At 41.2% G+C, this 24767-nt stretch overlaps 1 protein-coding gene across 1 annotated transcript in view; it reads right to left on the reverse strand.

Annotated features, from left to right (window-relative positions):
• The window catches only part of BCAM (basal cell adhesion molecule (Lutheran blood group)), a 63359-nt gene extending 39025 nt beyond the window's left edge, over window positions 1-24334 (reverse strand). Inside the window, exon 1 of the mRNA XM_069742357.1 lies at window positions 24101-24334. Coding sequence (XP_069598458.1) covers window positions 24101-24137 — 37 coding nt within the window. The 5' untranslated portion in view covers window positions 24138-24334. The remainder of the gene's footprint in view (window positions 1-24100) is intronic.
• Between the last annotated feature and the right edge of the window lie 433 nt (window positions 24335-24767).

Below are 24767 nucleotides of genomic sequence, written 5' to 3' on the forward strand. Positions count from 1 at the left end.
ATTTACGCAGGGTAATCTCATATCTCCCCACTTTGAAAGACAGGAAAGAGGGACATGTGTTGCCATGTTTTTTACGCCCACTTAGTTCTTTTTGTGAATTTACACATAAATAGTGCCCCTACTGAAGGCCATAGTGTTCAATAACCTTTTCATGGCCCCAATACAGTATGATGCCTCCTTAGGCAACATGATGCCCTCACAATGCCCCCTCACACTGTATGATGACTCAAAGATACTTCCACTCACATTATAATGTTTCCATAGTACATTCTCCCACACCCAGTATGACGCATCAGACATTATGATGCCCTCACAGTAGGGTCGGACTGGTCCACCGGAGGACCGGAGGATTCTCCAGTGGGCCCAAGCACTGACACCTGCTGGCATACTGGCCAGCAGCTGGCTAGGGCCCCAACTGCTCCAGGGGCTAATAGCGGCACTCCCAGCAGCTATGGGGCCCCTGAGTCAGAGGACCCACTCAGTGTCAGCTGAGCAGCAGCTGGAGACAGGAGCCTGTCCCCTTGGCTAAAGAGAAATTAATATTCACACTTCCCTACGCCCCAACGGGCGTGGAGAGGAGTCAGTTTGCATTTCACATAGTGGGCAGTGTTAGCCACAGGCTGAGGCTAATACTGCCCGTATATAAATCTGGAGCAGCTGCATTGGGGCCCCACAAGTGGGCCCAGCTGGGCGGTTAATCCCAGCAGCTTGGCAGCGAAGCGGAGCTGCAGGGATCCGATGCCATCCTGCTTCCTGTCCGCTGCTCAGCGCTTCCTGTCAGACACAGCGCGGCTGGATGACGTCATCATTCAGCACAGCTGTTTCAGAGAGGAGGACGCTGGCGCCAAAGATGCTGCTTCCTGCATGTGCTGCGGGTGCGGGGAACGTGCAGATCGGTGATTGTTGCTGGGTCTCTGTTGGCCTGCGTGAGTGTATGTGGTGCGGTGCTGTGTGTGTGTGTGGTGCTGAGTGTCTATTGGAGATTGGCAGTGATGTGGGAGATGGAGAGTGCCGTGATGGGAATGGTGGGGGAGAAGGCAATGTTGGTAGTGGTGGAAAGGATGATGGTGGTGGTGGGGGAGGAGGCAATGATGGTTGTGGTGGAAAGGACAATGATGGTGGTGGTGGGGAAGCAATGATGGAGGTGTTGGAATGGGCAATGATAGGGGTGGTGGGGAAGAGAGCAATGAAGGGGTGGTCGAAAGGACAATGATGGTAGTGGTGGAAAGGACAATGGTGGTTGTGGGGGAGGAGGTAATGATGGAGGTGGTGGAATGGGCAATGATGAGGGTGGTGGGGAATAAAGCAATGATGATGTAGTGGAAAGGAAAATGATGGTAGTGGTGGAAAGGACAATGGTGGTGAGGGAGGAGGCAAAGATGGAGGTGGTGGAATGGGCAAGAAAAGGTGTTGTGGGTGAGAAGGCAACGATGGAGATGGTGATGAGGACAATGATGGAGGTGGAGGGGGGCTGCATTATACTCTATGAGGGGAGCTGTGTTATACTTTGAGGGGGCTACATTATATTCTGTGGGGAGGCCTGCAATATATTCTGTGTGGGGGCTGCATTATTCTCTCAGGTGGCTACATTATATTCTGGGGGCTACATAATACTATATGAGGGGGGCTGCATTATGTCCTATGAGGGGGCTACAGTATATTCTATGGGGGGGCTGCATTATACTGTACCTTATGAGGGGGTTGCATTATATTTTTCGGGGTGCTGCATTATACCCTATGAGGGGGGCTGCACTATATTCTATGAGGGGCTGTATTATATTCTGTGAGGGGGCTACATTATATTCCATGAGGGGGGCTGCGTTATATTCAATGAGGGGGGCTGCATTATATTCCATGAGGGGGGTTGCATTATATTCCAAGAGGGAGGCTACATTATATTCTATGAGGGTGCTACATTATATTCTATGAGGGGGTTACCCCAACCCCTGCTACATAATTAAGACGTGTACTACCTTATATTATACCTTGATATTAGCGTGTTTTACCACACAATTGGTGGTCTTCTATTTTTTTCTATGTAGCTACAAAGTGGGCCCCAAGAATGATTTTCTCTGATGGGCCCAAGGTGCTCCAGTCCGATGCTTCCCCAAAGTGTCCCTTTCACAGACTATGATGCCCCCACAATACATTCCCCCCACAGTGTGACATCCTCAAAATGTATTCCCCCATACAGTATGATGCCCCCATAATACATTCCCCCACACACAATATGATCCCCCCAGAGTATGATGCCTCTACAGTGTCACACACACGCATATTATGAACCCCACAGTAAATTCCCCCTCCTAGAATGATGCGTCTACAGTATATCCCCCTCACATAGATGCCTTCAAAATATAATCTCATATATAGTATGATGCTCCATCAGAATATTCCCCCACACGCAATATGATGCTTTCCACAATATAATGCCTTCACAGCTTCCCTCTCACGCAGTATTATGCCCCCAGTGTCCTCACACAGTATAATGTGCACCCCAGTGTCCCTCTCACACAGTATGATGTCCCCAAAGTGTCCCTCTAACAGAGTATGATAGCCCCACAATGTCCTCACACAGTGTAATGTCCTCCAGTGTCCTTCTCACATATTATGATGCCCTCACAGTGTCCCTCTCACACAGCATGATGCCCCCACAGTGTCCCTCTCACACAGCATGATGCCTCCACAGTGTCCCTCTCACACAGCATGATGCCCCCACATTGTCCCTCTCACACAACATGATGCCCCCACAGTGTCCCTCTCACACAGCATGATGCCCCCACAGTGTCCCTCTCACACAGTATGATGCCCCCACAGTGTCCCTCTCACACAGCATGATTCCCCCACTGTGTCCTCACACAGTATGATAACCCCCCCACAATGTCCCCCTCACACAGTATGGTGCCCCCTACAGTGCTCTTCTCACAATGATGCCCCTAAAGGCACAATATGATATCCTGAAGTGCCACTCACCCATGTTTGACGGTATTTGGCTTCCTTACAAGCTGTAGCTCCCAGCATGCCTTTTTAGGCTAGGGCGACACAGAGACTTATGTCCATGGGATAGTTTTGTACTTCTACATCACAATTAATGACAGTGGTAGATCTATACCTGCCGCAGTTTAGCATGACTACATTAGCCATACCTCATTGTGATCGCAGATCTGAAGTGATAAGGAGGAAATAGCCTGAGACAGCTGTCTACAAATGGTTTTCTGGTTGGCAATTACCCATCGTCATGTTTTAAAGGGGTATCCTCAAATTTGAAAGTTATCCCCTTTCCATGAGACAGGGAATATCTTTCCGATTGCTTGGGGTCTTCCCGCCATGGCTCGTAGCGATCTCCAGAGCCCCGGCAGATTGTAGCTGAGGTCGATCAGGCACCCTACCCCTCCATTAATTCTAATAGGAGTGCCAGAGCAATGGCCTGAAACAGCTGTCTACAAATGGTTTTCTGGTTGGCCATTACCCCTAGTCATGATGTAAAGGGGTATTCTCAAGATTAAAAGTTATCCTCAATCCATGGGACATAAAATATTCCAAACCTGCTGCAGTTTAGCACAACCACATTCACTTCGTTGCAATTGCATCTCTGCACTAATAGGAGCGCCAGAGAATACGCTTCTCTACACCTTGGCCCCCCGACTCATCAAGAATCCTAGAAGTCTTAGAAAACCCAATCTAACCCTCCTTCCACACACCTTTGGGCCTATCTATCAATGACACAGTGTTGTCGCGTAGAGATCAATTATAACTGCAGCCATCCATTTACTGATATCTCTTTTGCACCAATCTTTACGAGCTTGTACACCTACAAGAAGGCAAAACCTACGTCTTAGAGGCCCAGATGGTTTTCTTGCTGTTGCCAAAGCATTCTTATACATAAGTAATACATCACTAGCTCATGCTTGGGCCGATCAATGCCCGTTACTGTGTCACTCTGTCCTTTATATTGATTACAGCGCAGTACACACAGCTATTTATAACCACATGGTACGGCCCGGTCGTTGATCACTGTTTGCGGGGAGCTTTCTTATCAGTTTCTCAACCCTTCCAATGGCAAGAAGGAAAATGTTGGAGTCTTTGAGAGGTTTTTAGTAAGAGGCATCACTCCCTTTGTGATTTTTCTCTATTTTACACATTCTCTCGTGCTGCACCTATACTAGTTTATAAACTTTTAGACTTACTCCATATTTCCCAGTCATGGACAGTGGCAGTCCACGCATGTCCAACTCACCCACCAAAACAAGGGACCGAACAACTCTGTTCCTGCGGTTGGAAGCCATCAGTGACACATTCTTGACGTGGCAAAGTTTTCTAAGACCAAGTAGGTTCCTAAGTTCGGTCTCTGCACAACGAGGGCATTAGCATCTTGATAAAGAAGAAGGAATTTTTGGATTATGTTTTAAGTACTAGGATGGAGAATGCTTGGCAGATTTTATTAACCTCTTGGTTGTGGCTCTTAAGGGGGTGATGGAGCAATGACTGCAAGTTCTTCAGCTCTGCTCTTTCTAAACCGAAGCTAAAACTATGGCATTGAGATCAGATAGTCGTTAATGCCTAATGATGCTTAAAGGGTTATTCCTAAATTAATAAGACTTTCATCTAATGTGTACGGGGGGGCCTTACTCACTCTAAGAGGCTGCATCTGATAAATGTCTCAGAACATCATGATAAAAAAAAGAGCAGCTGTGTCCACAATAGATGAGGTGTAGCCAGAAGGGATCATTACGATGGTCATTAATCTCTGACGCTTTTTTTTTTTCACACCAGGTTTGGTGTGTGCGCCCAGTGTATGCTCATATCTCCAATGTATAGCCTAGATATATGTAGCTGGATACTCCGTGCAGAATACATTATTTTTCTGTTCTAAGGGTCACCAACTACTTTGTCCAAAAATAGGAAGGAGAGGCCAAACAATGACTGGAGCTACCAGCACCCCCTTTTAGGCTAGGGCTACCCAGCAACTTGTACACGTAAGATCACAGTCTTGCACTCCTGCATTGTAACTGATGATAGCGACATCATCATGACCGGGACACGAAACAGAGATCCGAACCTGGTGAAATTTAGCACGACCACATTCACCTAGTTGCGATTGCAGCTCTGCACTGATGAGGAGCAAATGGCCTGAAACAGCTGTCTACAAATAGTTTCTCTGGTTGGCCATTACCCCTTGTCATGATGTAAAGAGGTATTTCAAGATTAAAAGTTTTGCCCAATCCATGGGGCATAAAATATTCCAAACCTGCTGCAGTTTAGCACAACCACATTCACCTAGTTGTGATTGCACTGATGAGGAGCAAATGGCCTGAAACAGCTGTCTACAAATGGTTTTCTGGTTCGCCATTACCCCTTGTCATGATGCAAAGGGATATTCTCAAGATGAAAAGTTATCCTCAATCTATAGGAAAGGAAATTATTTTCCGATAGCTGGGGGTTTCACATCGTCTGAGGAGCCCTGGCCAATTAGAGTGGAGGTTCATCATGTGCACTACCCGTCCATTCATTCTGATGAGAATGCCAGAGATAGTACTTCTCTACACTTTGGCACCGATTCAGCAACATATTTATGTCAGAAAACTGGCATAAAACCTTTTGAAAAGTCTAAAAAAAAATGTATGCAACAATTTAGCAACTTTTTGCATTTCACGCATTTTGGGCAGCTCCTCAAAAAGAGGTTGGAGCTAGAGAGAAGACAGGACATGATGGAAAGTGGCTACACCCAACCACCAAATTCATTGATTTTGACGACATTTTTCACGCAAGAAATTTTAATCTAGTCCTTGACCAGGGTAGCATTTCGGCCTCGGTGGAAAGTGGCGCACACGACTAAGGCTACGTTCACCTTAGCGTTTTGCGGGGCTGCGTCAGGCGCAGCCGCGGCGACGCATGTGTCATGTGCCCTTATATTTAACATGGGGGCGCATGGACATGCGTTGTATTGCGTTTTGTGACGCATGCATTTTTTTTGCGTCCAAAATCATGCCATAAAAGGATGCATGCGTCACAAAACAATGTGTTTTGCATGCGTTTTTGTTTGCGTTGTGCACAACGCATATGTGAACGTAGCCTAAGAGGATGTGTCGAATTCATTAAGTGGTAATGAATTTGGAGTATCCAACTCCAAAAAGCCCCCTTAATTAAGACTGACATGTACAATGACTGTCTAACTGCATCAGTTATATGCTTCTCACTTACATTTGGATGATACATGGTGGTACTTTTGGACACCCTTACCCACCAGGGCCCATTTGCAATTGCTACTTTTGAATCTTATATATCTATGTCCCTGGAAGGAGTCTATGAATTATTAATCCAAATTATTAGTGGGGTCCCAGCAATTGATTTTAGGCAAAAAGATACTTTTAGCAACACATCTCTGCTTATGCCATAGAATGGCATAAAAGGGGAAAATCGGCTCCAGACAAAAGTCTTAAATTTAAAGTTGCACCAAATGTATCAAACAATGGAAATGCAAGGAAAACTGACTATAAAGGTATACCTCCTGAAAAATTTCCATAGAATTAGATGAGCAATGTATGAACCAAGAGCCAAGGAACAAATTCAGCTCTGCTACATCTGCAAAAGATATAATGAAGAAGAATGATTGTAAGCAGAGTGCACTGTCAGCACAAGAAGGTGTGCAGGGTCTATCTATGAATAGTCTGGAATGTCCCCACCAGCAACCAACCATAGGTCTTTGTTATCGTGGACTGTGGGAATCTCTGCAAATTTGGGGGAGGGGAATGTGCGGGGAAAACAAAAATATTGGGATGCATGGTAAAGGAAATAGGGGAGTTCGGTAACTGTGCCCTAAGGTTCACCGGAATTCTTGTTAGTGAGATTCGTGGAAGTTTTGCAGACCTCTCCCTTAATGAAGGAAGGGAAGAGAAATGAGGAGGATTAAAGATTAACAGGTGCAGAGGGATCAGGCTGCAAAAACCAACAGAGAGGGGTAGAGAGCGGGAAGGAGGGGCTGCCAATCTAATGGGGGGCACAGCCAGAGAGAGAAAATTGACAGGGAAGTGCACTGGAGCAGAGGGAGTGAAGATAATGAGGCTGGTGCTAGAGGGGGCACCTATAGAGAGAACAGGGCAATGAGATGGAATAGGGGGGAGGGGGCAGCCGAAGTATCACAGTATGTGGCCAGAGCAATCGGCAAGCCATAAGTTGTGCAGAAAACAATGCACTGGTAGAAATGTCAGATTCATCATGCAAGGAAAGAGATGGAGGAAAAAGACAAAACGCTCCAAATGTAGCAGAGTGGAGGAAGGAATAAAATACTCCAAATGTAGCAGAGTGGAGAAAGGAACAAAATGCTCCAAATGTAGCAGAGTGGAAGAAGGAACAAAATACTCCAAATGTAGCAGAGTGGAGAAAGGAACAAAATGCTCCAAATGTAGCAGAGTGGAGAAAGGAACAAAATGCTCCAAATGTAGCAGAGTGGAAGAAGGAACAAAATACTCCAAATGTAGCAGAGTGGAGAAAGGAACAAAATGCTCCAAATGTAGCAGAGTGGAGAAAGGAACAAAATGCTCCAAATGTAGTAGAGTGGAAGAAGGAACAAAATACTCCAAATGTAGCAGAGTGGAAGAAGGAACAAAATACTCCAAATGTAGCAGAGTGGAGGAAGGAATAAAATGCTCCAAATGTAGCAGAGTGGAAGAAGGAACAAAATACTCCAAATGTAGCAGAGTGGAGAAAGGAACAAATGCTCCAAATGTAGCAGAGTGGAGAAAGGAACAAAATGCTCCAAATGTAGCAGAGTGGAAGAAGGAACAAAATGCTCCAAATGTAGCAGAGTGGAGAAAGGAACAAAATACTCCAAATGTAGCAGAGTGGAGAAAGGAACAAAATGCTCCAAATGTAGCAGAGTGGAAGAAGGAACAAAATACTCCAAATGTAGCAGAGTGGAGAAAGGAACAAAATGCTCCAAATGTAGCAGAGTGGAAGAAGGAACAAAATGCTCCAAATGTAGCAGAGTGGAGGAAGCAACAAAATGCTCCAAATGTAGCAGAGTGGCGGAAGCAACAAAATGCTCCAAATGTAGCAGAACAGAGGAAGCAATAAAATGTTCCAAATGTTGTAGAGTGAAGGAAGCAAGAAAAATCTCCAAGTGTAGCAGAGCGGAGGAAGCAACAAAATGCTCCAAGTGTAGCAGAGTGGAGGAAGGAACAAAATTATTATTATTATTTATTTATATAGCACCATTAATTCCATGGTGCTGTACATGAGAAGGGGTTACATACAAACTAACAATGACGGACTGATACAGAGGGGCGAGGACCCTGCCCTTGCGGGCTTACATTCTACAGGATGGTGGGGAAGGAGACAGTAGGTTGAGGGGTTGCAGCAGGAGCTCCGGTGTTGGTGAGGCGGTAGCTCCGGTGCTGGTGAGGAGGCAGGGAGGTCAGTGCAGGCTGTAGGCTTTCCTGAAGAGGTGGGTTTTCAGGTTCCGTCTGAAGGATCCGAATGTGGTTGATAGTCGGACGTGTTGGGGCAAAGAATTCCAGAGGATGGCGGATATTCAGGAGAAATCTTGGAGGCAGTTGGGTGAGGAGCGGATAAGTGTGGAGGAGAGAAGGAGGTCTTGGGAGGACCGGAGATTACGTGAGGGAAGATATCGGGAGATTAATTCAGAGATATATGGAGGAGACAGGTTATGGACGGCTTTGTAGGTCAGTATTAGTAATTTGAACTGGATATGCTGAGGGAATGGGAGGCAGTGAAGAGATTTGCAGAGGAGGGAAGCAGAGGAGTAACAAGGAGAGAGATGAATTAGTCGGGCAGCAGAGTTAAGGATGGACTGGAGAGGTGCAAGGGTGTTAGCAGGGAGGCCGCAGAAAAGGATGTTGCAGTAGTCAAGGTGGGAGATGATGAGGGCGTGCACAAGCATTTTAGTAGATTGATGGTTGAGGAAAGGACGGATTCTGGAAATATTTTTGAGCCAGAGGTGACAGTAGGTGAAAAGAGCTTGGATGTGCGGTTTGAAGGGCAGAGTAGAGTCAAGGGTTACTCCGAGGCAGCGGACTTCTGGTACGGGGGAAAGAGTGATGTCGTTAATTGCGATAGATAGGTCAGGTAAGGAAGATCTGTGAGATGGAGGAAAGATGATAAGTTAAGATTTGTCCACATTGAGTTGGAGGAAGTGCCATGGAATAAATGGCGCTAAAAAATGTATTATAATAATAATAATAACAATAATAATGTGACAGAGAGGAAGAAGCAACAAAATGCTCCAAATGTATCAGTGCGGAGGAAGGAACTAAATGCTTCAAATGTAGCAGAGCAGAGCCATCAAAATATCATAATGTGCAATATCTAAATTCAGAGAGTTACTACTATAAACCAAGAAAATGCAATGGTAAATGACAAATTCAGCTCTTCTGCATCAGTACAAGAGTGAATGAACCAAGGAGGGACATCGATGGCTAAAGACAACAGTACTGGAAGAGGGCACAAAAGAAGAGGGCATAGAGAGGGTTACACAGGGAGGGCATGGAATTGAAAAGAAAAAGCGGAGGGAAGAAGGGTGGAGGGGGGAGCAGGATCCTCGGAGTCACCACACAATAAGAGTGTCTCATAGGCAGTCACATGGGCTATTGTTGAATTCTAAACATTTCACCAAAGCCTGAGAGAGGGGGTGAGGGGAAGCGAGAAAGAAAGAGAAGATAGATTGCTTGTTAAAGTAGCGACACAGAAAACGAAAGAGAAGGCGACAAAATTTCAAAATAGAGAGAAAAAAGAGAACATAAATAAAAAAAGATAACAAAAAGGAGCGTTAAAATGAGTAAAAAATATTTATAATTGCTTCTGTGTAAATATGAAATATCAAAACAAGGTTATAAATGACTGTGCGTTATAATACAAGAAAAAATCTATATTTTTTTACATTTTTTATGAAGTTACTTTAAAAGCTAAACTCAATACTTGGGTTACTTTGGCTGCGACACAGTTCTTACGGCCAAAGATAGCCAAAAGGATCTATAACAGGGACAGGGTCAGATGCATGAGACCTAAGGTAGTTTTTTTCATGAATGAACTTGGTCTTGTTTTTAAAAGAAATAATGGGGAGAAAGTGGCTCTATCGCCCATTAGAACAATAACGTTGCTACTTTCAATTTCCAAAAGTTGGGAAAAAGTTTTTGATAAAGTAACAAAAAACAATTTTCTATGAAATTTTTAAGAAGCGTATTTTATTAGGAAAATGTAAAATTAGTACTAGTTTGCAAAATTTCTGTAGTGACTCTCCTTTAAATAGTAAAAAAACGGACAGCACTCAGACTTTTTTTCACGGAACCACTGACTTGGATCAAAAACGGACTCGGTTTGGAAAAATGAAACAGCCCCATAGACTAATGGTTACGTATACGATCTGCAAAAAAATGGCTAGAACATAAAGGTGGAAAATGGATGTATGAATGAGTGTTATTTTTTTTTTTAAATAAGTTTGTATAAAAAATAAATGTATAAAAAAATTATATATTAATATAAAACGATAAAATAAAATAGAATAAATGAAAACAAAAATCCTCAAATAAGTAAGCAAAAGGAGTAGTATAGGTACAGATATCATTATGTTCTGTTCACATCCGCGTTGTGGCTTCCATGGATATTAGAGGCTCTGTGCTGGATCTCAGACGTCAGTGATTTTGTGCGGACCACTCGGTCAACAAAAATACACCGACATGTGAACAGGTCCATAGACTATAATAGCTATAGTGTGTGAAAAACACAAAAATGCGAATGAGAAAAATTGCCGTCTTTGGGTGCCTTCACATTGCGTTTAGGGACACGCTTTGCTTCTCCGTTGGGGCATATGTCCGAACCCCCCCCAAAAATGGGATTTGGACGTACGTGTCGACGGGGCCATAAAACGTAATGGGGTCATCCATAGGTGGGATGGATCCTATGAACAATTTGCATTTATTTTACCAGAATTTTTGACATCTTTTGGGGCTCATTCAGATATCCGATTTTTCCAAGTTCCAGAAAATCTGACCAATTATTCAGATCAGAGTTTGATATGAGTCTCATCCAATTTTGAAAAATTAAAAAATATATATATATTTTTTTTTAATTTAATCTCTCCATTCTGACAGTCTGTGAAAATCGATCAACGTTCTGGCGTCGACAAAGCGAAGTCCAATGTTGCCACGGGACCCATTGACTTAAATTGAGGATTTTGATCCCACCCTCAGATCAAAATCGGACACATGTACGATATTTTCCGCGGTCTGAGAATAAAATCAGACATGAATAGCAACAGAGAATATCAAAACTAGGAGTGATAAACACAGGTAGCACTCGTCCGCGAAAATCGGACGTCTGAATGAGCCCTTAAATGACGGTATTTATTACGCAGTTATTTATGATTTTTTTTTTCACGATTTTCAGTACAATCGCTATTATCCGTATCCACTTTTCGCATTTCTATTTTGTAAGCCATTTTTTTTAGAAAAAAAATCGAAAATGGATGAGAAATGCCAGAACAATTTTGCAAAGGAACAAAAAAAAAAATTGGGTCATTTGTAGAAATTAGGGCAGACAAAAAAAAAAACGTTGCTCCCATTTTTCACTTGGGAAATTAAAGTGGCGGTAAATACGAGCGATCCACGCGCAGCTGGATTACCAGAGGCCGGCATTGAGTATAGGGGGATATTTTCGAAAATTGCTGGAAAGGAAAAATCATCGTGAGCGGGTTTTCAAGATTACGGCTGCTATGACAACGTCTCTGTGCTTTTTTTTTCTCCCCTATTTACAATCATTTTCAAAAAAATCCCCCTTCGTGTGCGCAGGTCGCGGAATACTTATTCCTTTCGATGACAATCAATTTATGACAGGTCTCTGCAGACATCATTTAAATCAGTCAATTAGTACCAGTTTGATGCCATGAGGCATAATAACTACATGGACTAATCAATTGAGCTCCAAACGAGCGCTTAGTGATTGGCTTCATGTCTGGAATTTAACAGAGAAATATGTAAAAAGAAACGTAGGCCTCACTTATCAAAACAAGGTTTGTTGCCCACAGCAACCAATCAGACATCAGCTTTCATTTAGAAAACTGCTCGGGTAAAATGAAAGCTGCTCTCTCATTGGTTGCTAGGGGCAACTCCCAGTATATATAGGATCTTGGCTTGCCTTGTTCTTACAAGTTTTAGTAAATTCCATCCAGTCATTTCTTTATCACAAATTTTACCCCTTTCTATGTAGATAGGTAAAATCTGCACGTTACATTTTTGTATGTAGTCACTCCAGATTTGCCCCCCAAAAATCCAATCTAAAAATAAGGGTTTGTCACTTTCACTTGAAAAAAAAAGCCCTGTAAAAAGAAAGAGGACCCTGCCATGTCTGCAAGGCCATATTGGTTGTCAGTGTGCTGCACAGAAGGTTCATTTTAGCAAAATGCACAAGACTAGCGCCACCTACTGTCCAGTTTATCATGTAAAATAGAAAAACATGAACATATCAGGGATAAAGCATGGCTGTCACGAGTATTGTATATAAGTTAGAAATGTCTGAACCTTGTTTTACGAGGGTCTATGAATATTCATGACCCCATAGGTCTCCGTCACGGGGTCACCATTCATTTCGGTCTATGGGACAGGTTTTAAAGCACAAACAATCGCTGATTCATTGACAGGCAAATACAATGTGGTAATGTCCACAATGCCGCTAAGCTCTGGTTAAACAGACCCTAAAAGGACCGCTCCTCTCGGAGCATAGGTCGATAGGGAACGCTGGGAGAGTCACAGGGGAGATCAGAGGTGACCCTGGGCAGCTGAGGGAAAAGAAAGGAGATAAAAAGAGATGATAATAGGGTAAATATTAAGGAACGGCCTGAGAAGGTTGATTGTAGGGCACCTTGCGAAATATGTTTTTTGAGTCGAACTCTGGAAAGGTTGGGTTTTCTGCCCGAGTCCTGCTCTTAAAAACTGGAATCAAACACCCCACCCAAGGACAGCGCCAGCATGAGCCAAGCGCCAATGCCACCTGGTGGGGCCCACAGCACCCAAGTTTCAATTGGCAACATCCTTCGTACCAATGGCGTAACTTGAAGCTTATGGGCCCCAATGCAAAATCTCAAATAGGGTACAGGTCTTTAACTGTAATGTTCTTTTCATATGGGGAAAAGGGACCTTTGGGCCCCCCTTTATTTCCATGGCACAGGTGCGATTACAACACCTGCCCCTATTATAGCTACAAAGCCTACCCATACAGCATGGATGCCTGCTGTGTATCCAAGTCTAACTGCAATGATTGGAGCTAGCGCACATCCCGGCAGTTCAACCTCTTAGATCAATTTCGACAGAGGTTAGAATTGGGGAAGGAGTCCTTTTTGACGCCCATTGCACCCCCAGACAACATGAATACGAGGTGCTCACGGTATCGTCATGGTCAACCGTGTCTGCCATGTTTAAACACCTAAAGATCTCCTACGGCTGGGCTTCATAGGAGACTGCAAAACTACAGTATTATAGTGTATTACCGACTGCAGGTTAAAGACCAATAAAAAAAAAAGGTCAAATAAATTAAAGATCTGAAAAAGAAATAAAAAACAATATAAATAAAAATATAAATAAAGCAACTTATTTGGTATCGCTAAGTGTCCGAACTAATAGATTATGATGATATTAATCCCATGCAATAAATTCGAAAACAAAATGAAACAAAATAGAAAATGTTAACTTCTCCGACCAAAAAAAAGATCAGAAAGTTTTGTACCCTCCAAAATGGTAATGAAAAAAAAACTACATCTTGTACTGCTAAAAAACAAGCCGAGATAAAACTCTGTTGACCCAAAAATTAAAAAATTACAGCTCTTGGAAATTTAGGAGAAAAAAAATCCAAAGCGAAGAGGGTCCCACTGGGACTTTATTGTCCGAGGACATAAGTTTGCCAGCACCTAAATGCCTTAAATATTTGCCAAAACGACTTAATATGTCATCAAAGGAGTCTGCAATAACTAATTGTAACCCAAAATCCAATTCTAGTCCATTTTAACCCTATACTACGACTTGTACCCAGAAAGAGTTAAAGTGATCCTCCGCTTTTATGAGCTATTAAAAGCTATCAAAAAGGTCAAGGACAATGAGAAGCGGCGGCGCATACCTGTTCTCATCAGATGGTGCCACCGCTTTTTCCGGTTGCCCCAGATCATAAAGATGTAAAGCGATTAGTCTGAATTATTGGTTGAACTTGAGGGACCATTGTTTGAACTTGATGGACCTACAACCTTAGAACTATGAAACTATGAATTCCCAGTCTCGGTCACAAGTTTGGTGGTAAAGCCAATGTAGACCACGAGTCTTATCATGCCTGGTGTTCAAACCATGGTCCAGCTAACTTCTCTTCTGACTTTAGTGGCATGTTTACCAAATAGCTGGTGTCTCTTACCAGATTTTCGAGTGCTTTGATCCCTGTGAATTACAGAAAGTGAACTTTAAAGGTTAGGGGGTCAAATGTGCCAAATGCCAAGAAGGAGAGCACCAATCACTATTTTTCGGCCAAGACTGAATATTTAACCCAGGTGAAGGAAAGTTTATCAACCACATCTGGAAACCCCCTTTAAGGTGAATAGGCTGAAGTTTGGCAGGATGAGGGGAAGTGTTGCTGCCACACAGCTCTCTATGAATCGCCTAATTAGATTCCAAACCTCAGCCAGAGAGCAGTTCACACCTGTCTGCCTATAGGAGGGGGCCATGTGATCTCTTTGTTGTTGGAGGGGGGCTCTGTGTGTTTTTGTGATGGGGAAGGGTGATGTTTTGCCATGTCTGGAATGTGGGAATTTGCTGTGAAATAACAGAGTACATAGAGCCTGCCCCAACCTGCTCACAGAGCGCCCACCAGGTTGTAATAGTCTGCAACAACCTGGGCTTTGTTTGAAAAATTCTCAATGAGATGCAATGCAGATATCGTCATCTACAAAACCAAAGGTGTAAACTGCATGGATCCAGCGCCCTAAATACAGAATAACAATGGTGATTTTTTTTTTTTTAGCCTTTGGTGGCAAATTGGGCTATTAGATGTCTGCCAACTGGTGTACGCCATGTTATTATACATTTGGTGCTACAATGAACATATAATAGTGCCACATAATAATAATAATAATCTTTATTTTTATATAGCGCTAACACATAGTACATAATATTAGTCAGATACAGTGAACATATAACAGGGCCACAGCGTACCTAATATTAGTCCCATACAGTGAACATATAACAGTGCCACATAGTACCAAATAATAGTCCTGTACAGTGAACATATAACAGTGCCAAATAGTGCCTAATATTAGTCCTGTACAGTGAACATATAACAGTGCCACATAGTACCTAATATTAGTCACACACAGTGTACATATAACAGTGCCACATAGTACCTAATATTAGTCACACACAGTGAACATATAACAGTGCCATATAGTACCTAATATTAGTCCCATACAGTGAACATATAACAGTGTCACATAGTACCTAATATTAGTCCCTTACAGTGAACATATAACAGTGCCACATAGTACCTAATATTAGTCCCATACAGTGAACATATAACAGTGCCACATAATGGCTAATATTAGTTCCATACAGTGCACATATAACAGTGCCACATAGTACCTAATATTAGTCCCATACAGAGAATATATAAGTGTCACATAGTACCTAATATTAGTCCCATACAGTGAACATATAACAGTGCCACATAGTACCTAATAATAGTCCTGTACAGTGAACATATAACAGTGCCAAATAGTGCCTAATATTAGTCCTGTACAGTGCACATAAAACAGTGCCACATAGTACCTAATATTAGTCACACACAGTGAACATATAACAGTGCCATATAGTACCTAATATTAGTCCCATACAGTGAACATATAACAGTGTCACATAGTATCTAATATTAGTCCCATACAGTGAACATATAACAGTGCCACATAGTACCTAATATTAGTCCCATACAGTGAGCATATGACAGTGCCACATAATGCCTAATATTAGTCACATACAGTGCACATATAACAGTGCCACATAGTACGTAATATTAGTCCCTTACAGTGAACATATAACAGTGCCACATAGTACCTAATAATAGTCCCATATAGTGAACATATAACAGTGCCAAATAGTACCTAACATCAGTCCCATACAGTGAACATAACAGTGCCACATAGTACCTAATAATAGTCCTGTACAGTGAACATATAACAGGGCCACCTAGTACCTAATATTAGTCCCATACAGTGAACATATAACAGTGCCACATAGTACCTAATAATAGTCCTGTACAGTGAACATATAACAGTGCCAAATAGTGGCTAATATTAGTCATGTACAGTGCACATATAACAGTGCCACATAGTACCTAATATTAGTCCCACACAGTGAACATATAACAGTGCCATATAGTACATAATATTAGTCCCATACAGTGAACATATATCAGTGCCACATAGTACCTAATATTAGTCCCATACAGTGAGCATATGACAGTGCCACCTAGTACCTAATATTAGTCCCTTACAGTAAACATATAACAGTGCCACATAATGCCTAATATTAGTCACATACAGTGCACATATAACAGTGCCACATAGTACGTAATATTAGTCCCTTACAGTGAACATATAACAGTGCCACATAGTACCTAATAATAGTCCCATATAGTGAACATATAACAGTGCCAAATAGTACCTAACTTCAGTCCCATACAGTGAACATAACAGTGCCACAAAGTACCTAATAATAGTCCTGTACAGTGAACATATAACAGTGCCAAATAGTGCCTAATATTAGTCCTGTACAGTGCACATATAACAGTGCCACATAGTACCTAATATTAGTCCCACACAGTGAACATATAACAGTGCCATATAGTACCTAATATTAGTCCCATACAGTGAACATATAACAGTGCCACATAGAGCCTAATATTAGTCCCATACAGTGAACATATACCAGTGCCACATAGTACGTAATATTAGTCCCTTACAGTGAACATATAACAGTGCCACATAGTACCTAATAATAGTCCCGTATAGTGAACATATAACAGTGTCAAATAGTACCTAACATCAGTCTCATACAGTGAGCATATAACAGTGCCACAAAGTACCTAATAATAGTCCTGTACAGTGAACATATAACAGTGCCAAATAGTGCCTAATATTAGTCCTATACAGTGCACATATAACAGTGCCACATAGTACCTAATATTAGTCCCACACAGTGAACATATAACAGTGCCATATAGTACCTAATATTAGTCCCATACAGTGAACATATAACAGTGCCACCTAATACCTAATATTAGTCCTATACAGTGAACATATAACAGTGCCACATAGTACCTAATATTAGTCCCATACAGTAAATATATAACAGTGCCACCTAGTACCTAATATTAGTCCCTTACAGTGAACATATAACAGTGCCACATAGTACCTAATATTAGTCCCATACAGTGAACATATAACAGTGCCACATAGTACCTAATATTAGTCCCATACAGTGAGCATATAACAGTGCCACCTAGTACCCAATATTAGTCCCTTACAGTGAACATATAACAGTGCCACATAATGCCTAATATTAGTCCCATACAGTGAACATATAACAGTGCCAAATAGTACCTAATATTAGTCAGATACAGTGAACATATAACAGTGCCACATAATGGCTAATATTAGTTCCATACAGTGCACATATAACAGTGCCACATAGTACCTAATATTAGTCCCTTACAGTGAACATATAACAGTGCCACATAGTACCTAATATTAGTCCATTACAGTGAACATATAACAGTGCCACATAGAGCCTAATATTAGTCCCATACAGTGAGCATATAACAGTGCCATATAGTACCTAATATTAGTCCCACACAGTGAACATATAACAGTGCCACATAATGGCTAATATTAGTTCCATACAGTGCACATATAACAGTGCCACATAGTACCTAATATTAGTCCCTTACAGTGAACATATAACAGTGCCACATAGTACCTAATATTAGTCCCTTACAGTGAACATATAACAGTGCCACATAATGGCTAATATTAGTTCCATACAGTGCACATATAACAGTGCCACATAGTACCTAATATTAGTCCCTTACAGTGAACATATAACAGTGCCACATAATGGCTAATATTAGTTCCATACAGTGCACATATAACAGTGCCACATAATGGCTAATATTAGTCCCACACAGTGAACATATAACAGTGCCACATAATGGCTAATATTAGTTCCATACAGTGCACATATAACAGTGCCACATAGTACCTAATATTAGTCCCTTACAGTGAACATATAACAGTGCCACATAATGCCTAATATTAGTCCCATACAGTGAACATATAACAGTGCCAAATAGTACCTAATATTAGTCAGATACAGTGAACATATAACAGTGCCACATAATGGCTAATATTAGTTCCATACAGTGCACATATAACAGTGCCACATAGTACCTAATATTAGTCCCATACAGTGAACATATAACAGTGCCACATAGGGGTTATATTATAGTTCTATACAGTGACTATACAGTATAACATTGCCATATAGACACCTAAATAATTGTCCAATACTGTAAACATTAAACAGTGCCATATATTATTATTCATTTTCCATATACTATTTGTATATTATTCTCACAGAGGGAAAATATAGTATTGATATATCATACCCATACACTAGTCCTATATAGTAGATAAATTAGTGCCACAAAATACCTAAACAATGGTCTCACCTAGTACCTAAACATCAGTCCCATACTCCGACTGTATAGCAGCACCACACCGGACCATACAGTGCACATATAACAGCGCCAAATGGTACTGAAATAATAGTCCTATATAACGTCTAACAGTACCAAGTTTTCTAGAATCCGGCCAGTGTTCCTAATAGTTGGCGCTATTGGGATCTGGGGTTTTAAAGGGGCGGATATTTCAAAGTACAAGAACAGGTTGGTATATTTTGTGCCCTGATTATGCCGCAGTAACTACAAATGAAAACACAATCACAACCTCAATATTATATTAGCAGCTCATCTCTTAGCGCTGCCGCTGAACATCAGGCACAAAGGTTGGCGGCAACTTAGATTCTACATCCCTTCAGGAGGATTAAAAGCAGTAAACACCATGTGAGCGACAGTCGTGCATTTCAGTGCAGGTTTTTGGGTTGAGTAGTCATTGAGGATGCAAAGACAAATCTAAAAACTAGCATTATACAGGTCCTTCTCAAAAAATTAGCATATAGTGTTAAATTTCATTATTTACCATAATGTAATGATTACAATTAAACTTTCATATATTATAGATTCATTATCCACCAACTGAAATTTGTCAGGTCTTTTATTGTTTTAATACTGATGATTTTGGCATACAACTCCTGATAACCCAAAAAACCTGTCTCAATAAATTAGCATATCAAGAAAAGGTTCTCTAAACGACCTATTACCCTAATCTTCTGAATCAACTAATTAACTCTAAACACATGCAAAAGATACCTGAGGCTTTTATAAACTCCCTGCCTGGTTCATTACTCAAAACCCCCATCATGGGTAAGACTAGCGACCTGACAGATGTCAAGAAGGCCATCATTGACACCCTCAAGCAAGAGGGTAAGACCCAGAAAGAAATTTCTCAACAAATAGGCTGTTCCCAGAGTGCTGTATCAAGGCACCTCAATGGTAAGTCTGTTGGAAGGAAACAATGTGGCAGAAAACGCTGTACAACGAGAAGAGGAGACCGGACCCTGAGGAAGATTGTGGAGAAGGAGCGATTCCAGACCTTGGGGAACCTGAGGAAGCAGTGGACTGAGTCTGGTGTGGAAACCTCCAGAGCCACCGTGCACAGGCGTGTGCAGGAAATGGGCTACAGGTGCCGCATTCCCCAGGTAAAGCCACTTTTGAACCATAAACAGCGGCAGAGGCGCCTGACCTGGGCTACAGAGAAGCAGCACTGGACTGTTGCTAAGTGGTCCCAAGTACTTTTTTCTGATGAAAGCAAATTTTGCATGTCATTCGGAAATCAAGGTGCCAGAGTCTGGAGGAAGACTGGGGAGAAGGAAATGCCAAAATGCCTGAAGTCCAGTGTCAAGTACCCACAGTCAGTGATGGTGTGGGGTGCCATGTCAGCTGCTGGTGTTGGTCCACTGTGTTTCATCAAGGGCAGGGTCAATGCAGCTAGCTATCAGGAGATTTTGGAGCACTTCATGCTTCCATCGGCTGAAATGCTTTATGGAGATGAAGATTTCATTTTTCAGCACGACCTGGCACCTGCTCACAGTGCCAAAACCACTGGTAAATGGTTTACTGACCATGGTATTACTGTGCTCAATTGGCCTGCCAACTCTCCTGACCTGAACCCCATAGAGAATCTGTGGGATATTGTGAAGAGAAAGTTGAGAGACGCAAGACCCAACACTCTGGATGAGCTTAAGGCCGCTATTGAAGCATCCTGGGCCTCCATAACATCTCAGCAGTGTCACAGGCTGATTGCCTCCATGCCACGCCGCATTGAAGCAGTCATTTCTGCCAAAGGATTCCCGACCAAGTATTGAGTGCATAACTGAACATTATTATTTGATGGGTTTTTTGTTTGTTATTAAAAAACACTTTTATTTGATTGGATGGGTGAAATATGCTAATTTATTGAGACAGGTTTTTTGGGTTATCAGGAGTTGTATGCCAAAATCATCAGTATTAAAACAATAAAAGACCTGACAAATTTCAGTTGGTGGATAATGAATCTATAATATATGAAAGTTTAATTGTAATCATTACATTATGGTAAATAATGAAATTTAACACTATATGCTAATTTTTTGAGAAGGACCTGTATATGCAGTCCCACAAAATACTATAGCAACGCTGGTGCAGGCGAGATGAATGTAAAAGGGCTGGTATTCCCTGGTATATAAAGGATGTGATTTTCAGATGTAGCAGAGCTTATTTTTCAGATGTAGCAGAGCTCATTTTTCAGATGTAACAGAGCTGAGATTCGCAGATGTAGTAGAGTGGAGTTTCTCAGATGAAGCAGATATGAGTTTCTCAGATGTAGCAGAGCCGGGGTTCCCAAACCATAGAAGGCTAAGATATTTAGATGTAGCAGAGTTAAGATTGTCTTATGTAGCAAAGCCAAATTTCTCAGTTGCAGCAGTACCGAGGTTCTCAAAAACGTGCAAAGATTTGTAGATGCAGCAGAGCTGAGATTCACAGATGTAGCAGAGCTGAGGTTCACAGATGTAGCAGAGCTGAGGTTCACAGATGTAGCACAGCTGAGATTCACAGATGTAGCAGAGCTGAGATTCACAGATATAGCAGAGCTGAGGTTCACAGATGTAGCAGAGCTGACATTCACAGATGTAGCAGAGCTGAGGTTCACAGATGTAGCAGAGCTGATATTCACAGATGTAACAGAGCTGAGATTCGCAGATGTAGTAGAGTGGAGTTTCTCAGATGAAGCAGATATGAGTTTCTCAGATGTAGCAGAGCCGGGGTTCCCAAACCATAGAAGGCTAAGATATTCAGATGTAGCAGAGTTAAGATTGTCTTATGTAGCAAAGCCAAATTACTCAGATGCAGCAGTACCAAGGTTCTCAAAAACGTGCAAAGATTTGTAGATGCAGCAGAGCTGAGGTTCACAGATGTAGCAGAGCTGAGGTTCACAGATATAGCAGAGCTGAGTTTCACAGATGTAGCAGAGCTGAGATTCACAGATATAGCAGAGCTTAGGTTCACAGATGTAGCAGAGCTGAGATTCATAGATGTAGCAGAGCTGAGTTTCACAAATGTAGCAGAGCTGAGATTCACAGATATAGCAGAGCTGAGATTCACAGATGTAGCAGAGCTGAGATTCACAGATATAGCAGAGCTGAGATTCACAGATGTGGCAGAGCTGAGTTTCTTAGATGTGGCAGAGCTGAGTTTCTTAGATGTAACAGAGCCGAGTTTCTTAGATGTAGCAGAGCTGATTTTTTTTAGATATAGCAGAGCTGAGTTTCTTAGATGTAGCAGAGCTGAGTTTCTCAGATGTAGCAGAGCTGAGTTTCTCAAATGAAACGGCTAATATTTGCAGATGTAGCAGCACTAATTGATGATATGTAGCACAGCAGCAGGACACGGGTTCCTCAAATGTAGCAGATTTGAGATTCTCAGATGTAACAGGGGGGTCATAATGAAAGAAATGGTACCAGGGCTAAAATTGTGAACCCTGAGTATCTCAGATGTAAAAGCGCTGGGGTTCACAGATGTGGCAGAGTTGAGTTTTACAGGTCTAGGGAACCTGAGATTCGTAGATGTAGCAGAGGTAACATTATCAGGTGTAGCTGAGATTTTCAGCTCATGCAAGATATAAGTTCCTAGATGTAGTTTAGTTGAGTTTGTCATCTCTCATTAACTTAAAGTGTGGTCCAGGGTGATTTTCCTGATCACAGCAGTGAAAACAATTCCATTATCTTAGTTCCATGATTTCTAATAATGCACTGTACTATTGTAATATAATGTATGAAGCTGTAATCACGAGAAACCGAGCTCTGCTACATCTGTACACATCACATCCCATACACTGACTCCATGGGGATGGATCCTGCACAGAGCGAGGCGTCTGATTATTAAACCACTGCCCTGGCACAACGGGTAAATGCTAATGTGTAGAAGACGGCGATCAATAATGGATGGAAGAAGAATGTGCTGATAATAAAACTGGGTCTCCACAGCCTCAAGACACAACATGCAGATATGTATCTCCACCGACCATGACGGTGCAATATACTGGAGGGGTGTGCGCCAACCATGAACACCAGCCATGCCCACCCAACACCAAGCATTACCTGATGTCTATACATCCTCCTCAGCGATACACAGAAATCATCAGGGTATACATATAAGACAATCTGAGAAAACGATAGATAGATAGATAGATAGATAGATAGATAGATAGATAGATAGATAGATAGATAATAGATAGATAGATAGATAGATAATAGATAATAGATAGATAGATAGATAATAGATAATAGATAGATAGATAGATAGATAGATAGATAGATAATAGATAGATAGATAGATAATAGATAATAGATAGATAGATAGATAATAGATAATAGATAGATAGATAGATAATAGATAGATAGATAGATAATAGATAGATAATAGATAGATAGAAAGATAATAGATAGATAGATAGATAATAGATAGATAGATAGATAGATAGATAATAGATAGATAGATAGATAGATAGATAGATAGATAGATAGATAATAGATAGATAGATAGATAATAGATAATAGATAGATAGATAGATAATAGATAATAGATAGATAGATAGATAATAGATAGATAGATAGATAATAGATAGATAATAGATAGATAGAAAGATAGATAGATAGATAGATAGATAGATAGATAGATAATAGATAGATAGATAGATGATAGATAGATAGATAGATAATAGATAGATAGATAGATAGATAGATAGATAATAGATAGATAGATAATAGATAGATGATAGATAGATAGATAGATAGATAGATAGATAGATAGATAGATAGATAGATAGATAGATAGAAAATAAATAAACAGATAGATAATAGATAGATAATAGATGATAGATAATAGATAGATTGATAATAGATAGATAATAGATAGATAATAGAGAGATGATAGATAGATAGATAAATAGATAGATAGATAGATAGATAATAGATAGATAAATAGATAGATAATAGATAGATAGATAGATAATAGATAGATAATAAATAGATAGATAATAGATAGATTATAGATAGATAATAGATAGATAGATAATAGATAGATTGATAATAGATAGATAATAGATAGATAATAAATAGATAGATAATAGATAGATTATAGATAGATAATAGATAGATAGATAATAGATAGATAATATATATATTAGATGTATAGATAGATAGATAGATAGATAGATAGATAGATAGATAGATAGATAGATAATAGATAGATAGATGATAGATAATAGATAGATGATAGATAATACACAGTGCAGGTGGCCATGTCAGACATGTGGGCAGCATCAGGTGCAGGGCACGGGGCAGTCTCTCACCTGGCAGCAGGGCGAGGAGCAGCAGCAGGTTTTCCATGAGGGTCCCGTCCCCTACACTCGGGGTCCGGCAGGTGTCAGTCCCGGGTGGTCTCAGCCCCTGTCCCGCGGTCTCTGGTGCAGGGAGGCTCAGGCTCTAGCGCTGCACCGGCCCCTGGGAGAGAATGAAAGGGACAGAAGCAGAGCCGCCTCCTCAGAAGGCAGAAGTGACCTCCTTCTGTATAATATCCACTGCCTGACTATGGAGACCCTCCCTACCACAGAGCCAACACCCCCCTCATATATAATGGAATATCGCATAGAATACACAGAGGGATTCCGCCTCTGACACATTGTCTCTGCTACAATTTGCTACGTTTGTAATGTAATTATGACATTTTATGTTTTTACATTGTTATTTTTTGTATTTTTATAGTACTTTTTTTGTTATTCAATGTTATTTTTTATGTAATGTGTCATTTTATGTTCTGTAATTTCTATGTTATTTTTTGTTGTTATTTTACGTTATTTTTGTAATGTTATTTTATGTTATTTTTTGTTATTTTATTTATTACAAAAACCGACCTTGTGGACGTAATTATTAGTATAACAATCCCTTCTAGGGGAAGTGCCCATTGCACTCCAACAAGGGGAACAGGGGGCAAAACTCCCACATACATAAAGTCCTATA

The sequence above is a fragment of the Ranitomeya imitator genome, chromosome 10 (genome assembly GCF_032444005.1).
Source record: "Ranitomeya imitator isolate aRanImi1 chromosome 10, aRanImi1.pri, whole genome shotgun sequence".
NCBI classification, from domain to species: domain Eukaryota; kingdom Metazoa; phylum Chordata; class Amphibia; order Anura; family Dendrobatidae; genus Ranitomeya; species Ranitomeya imitator.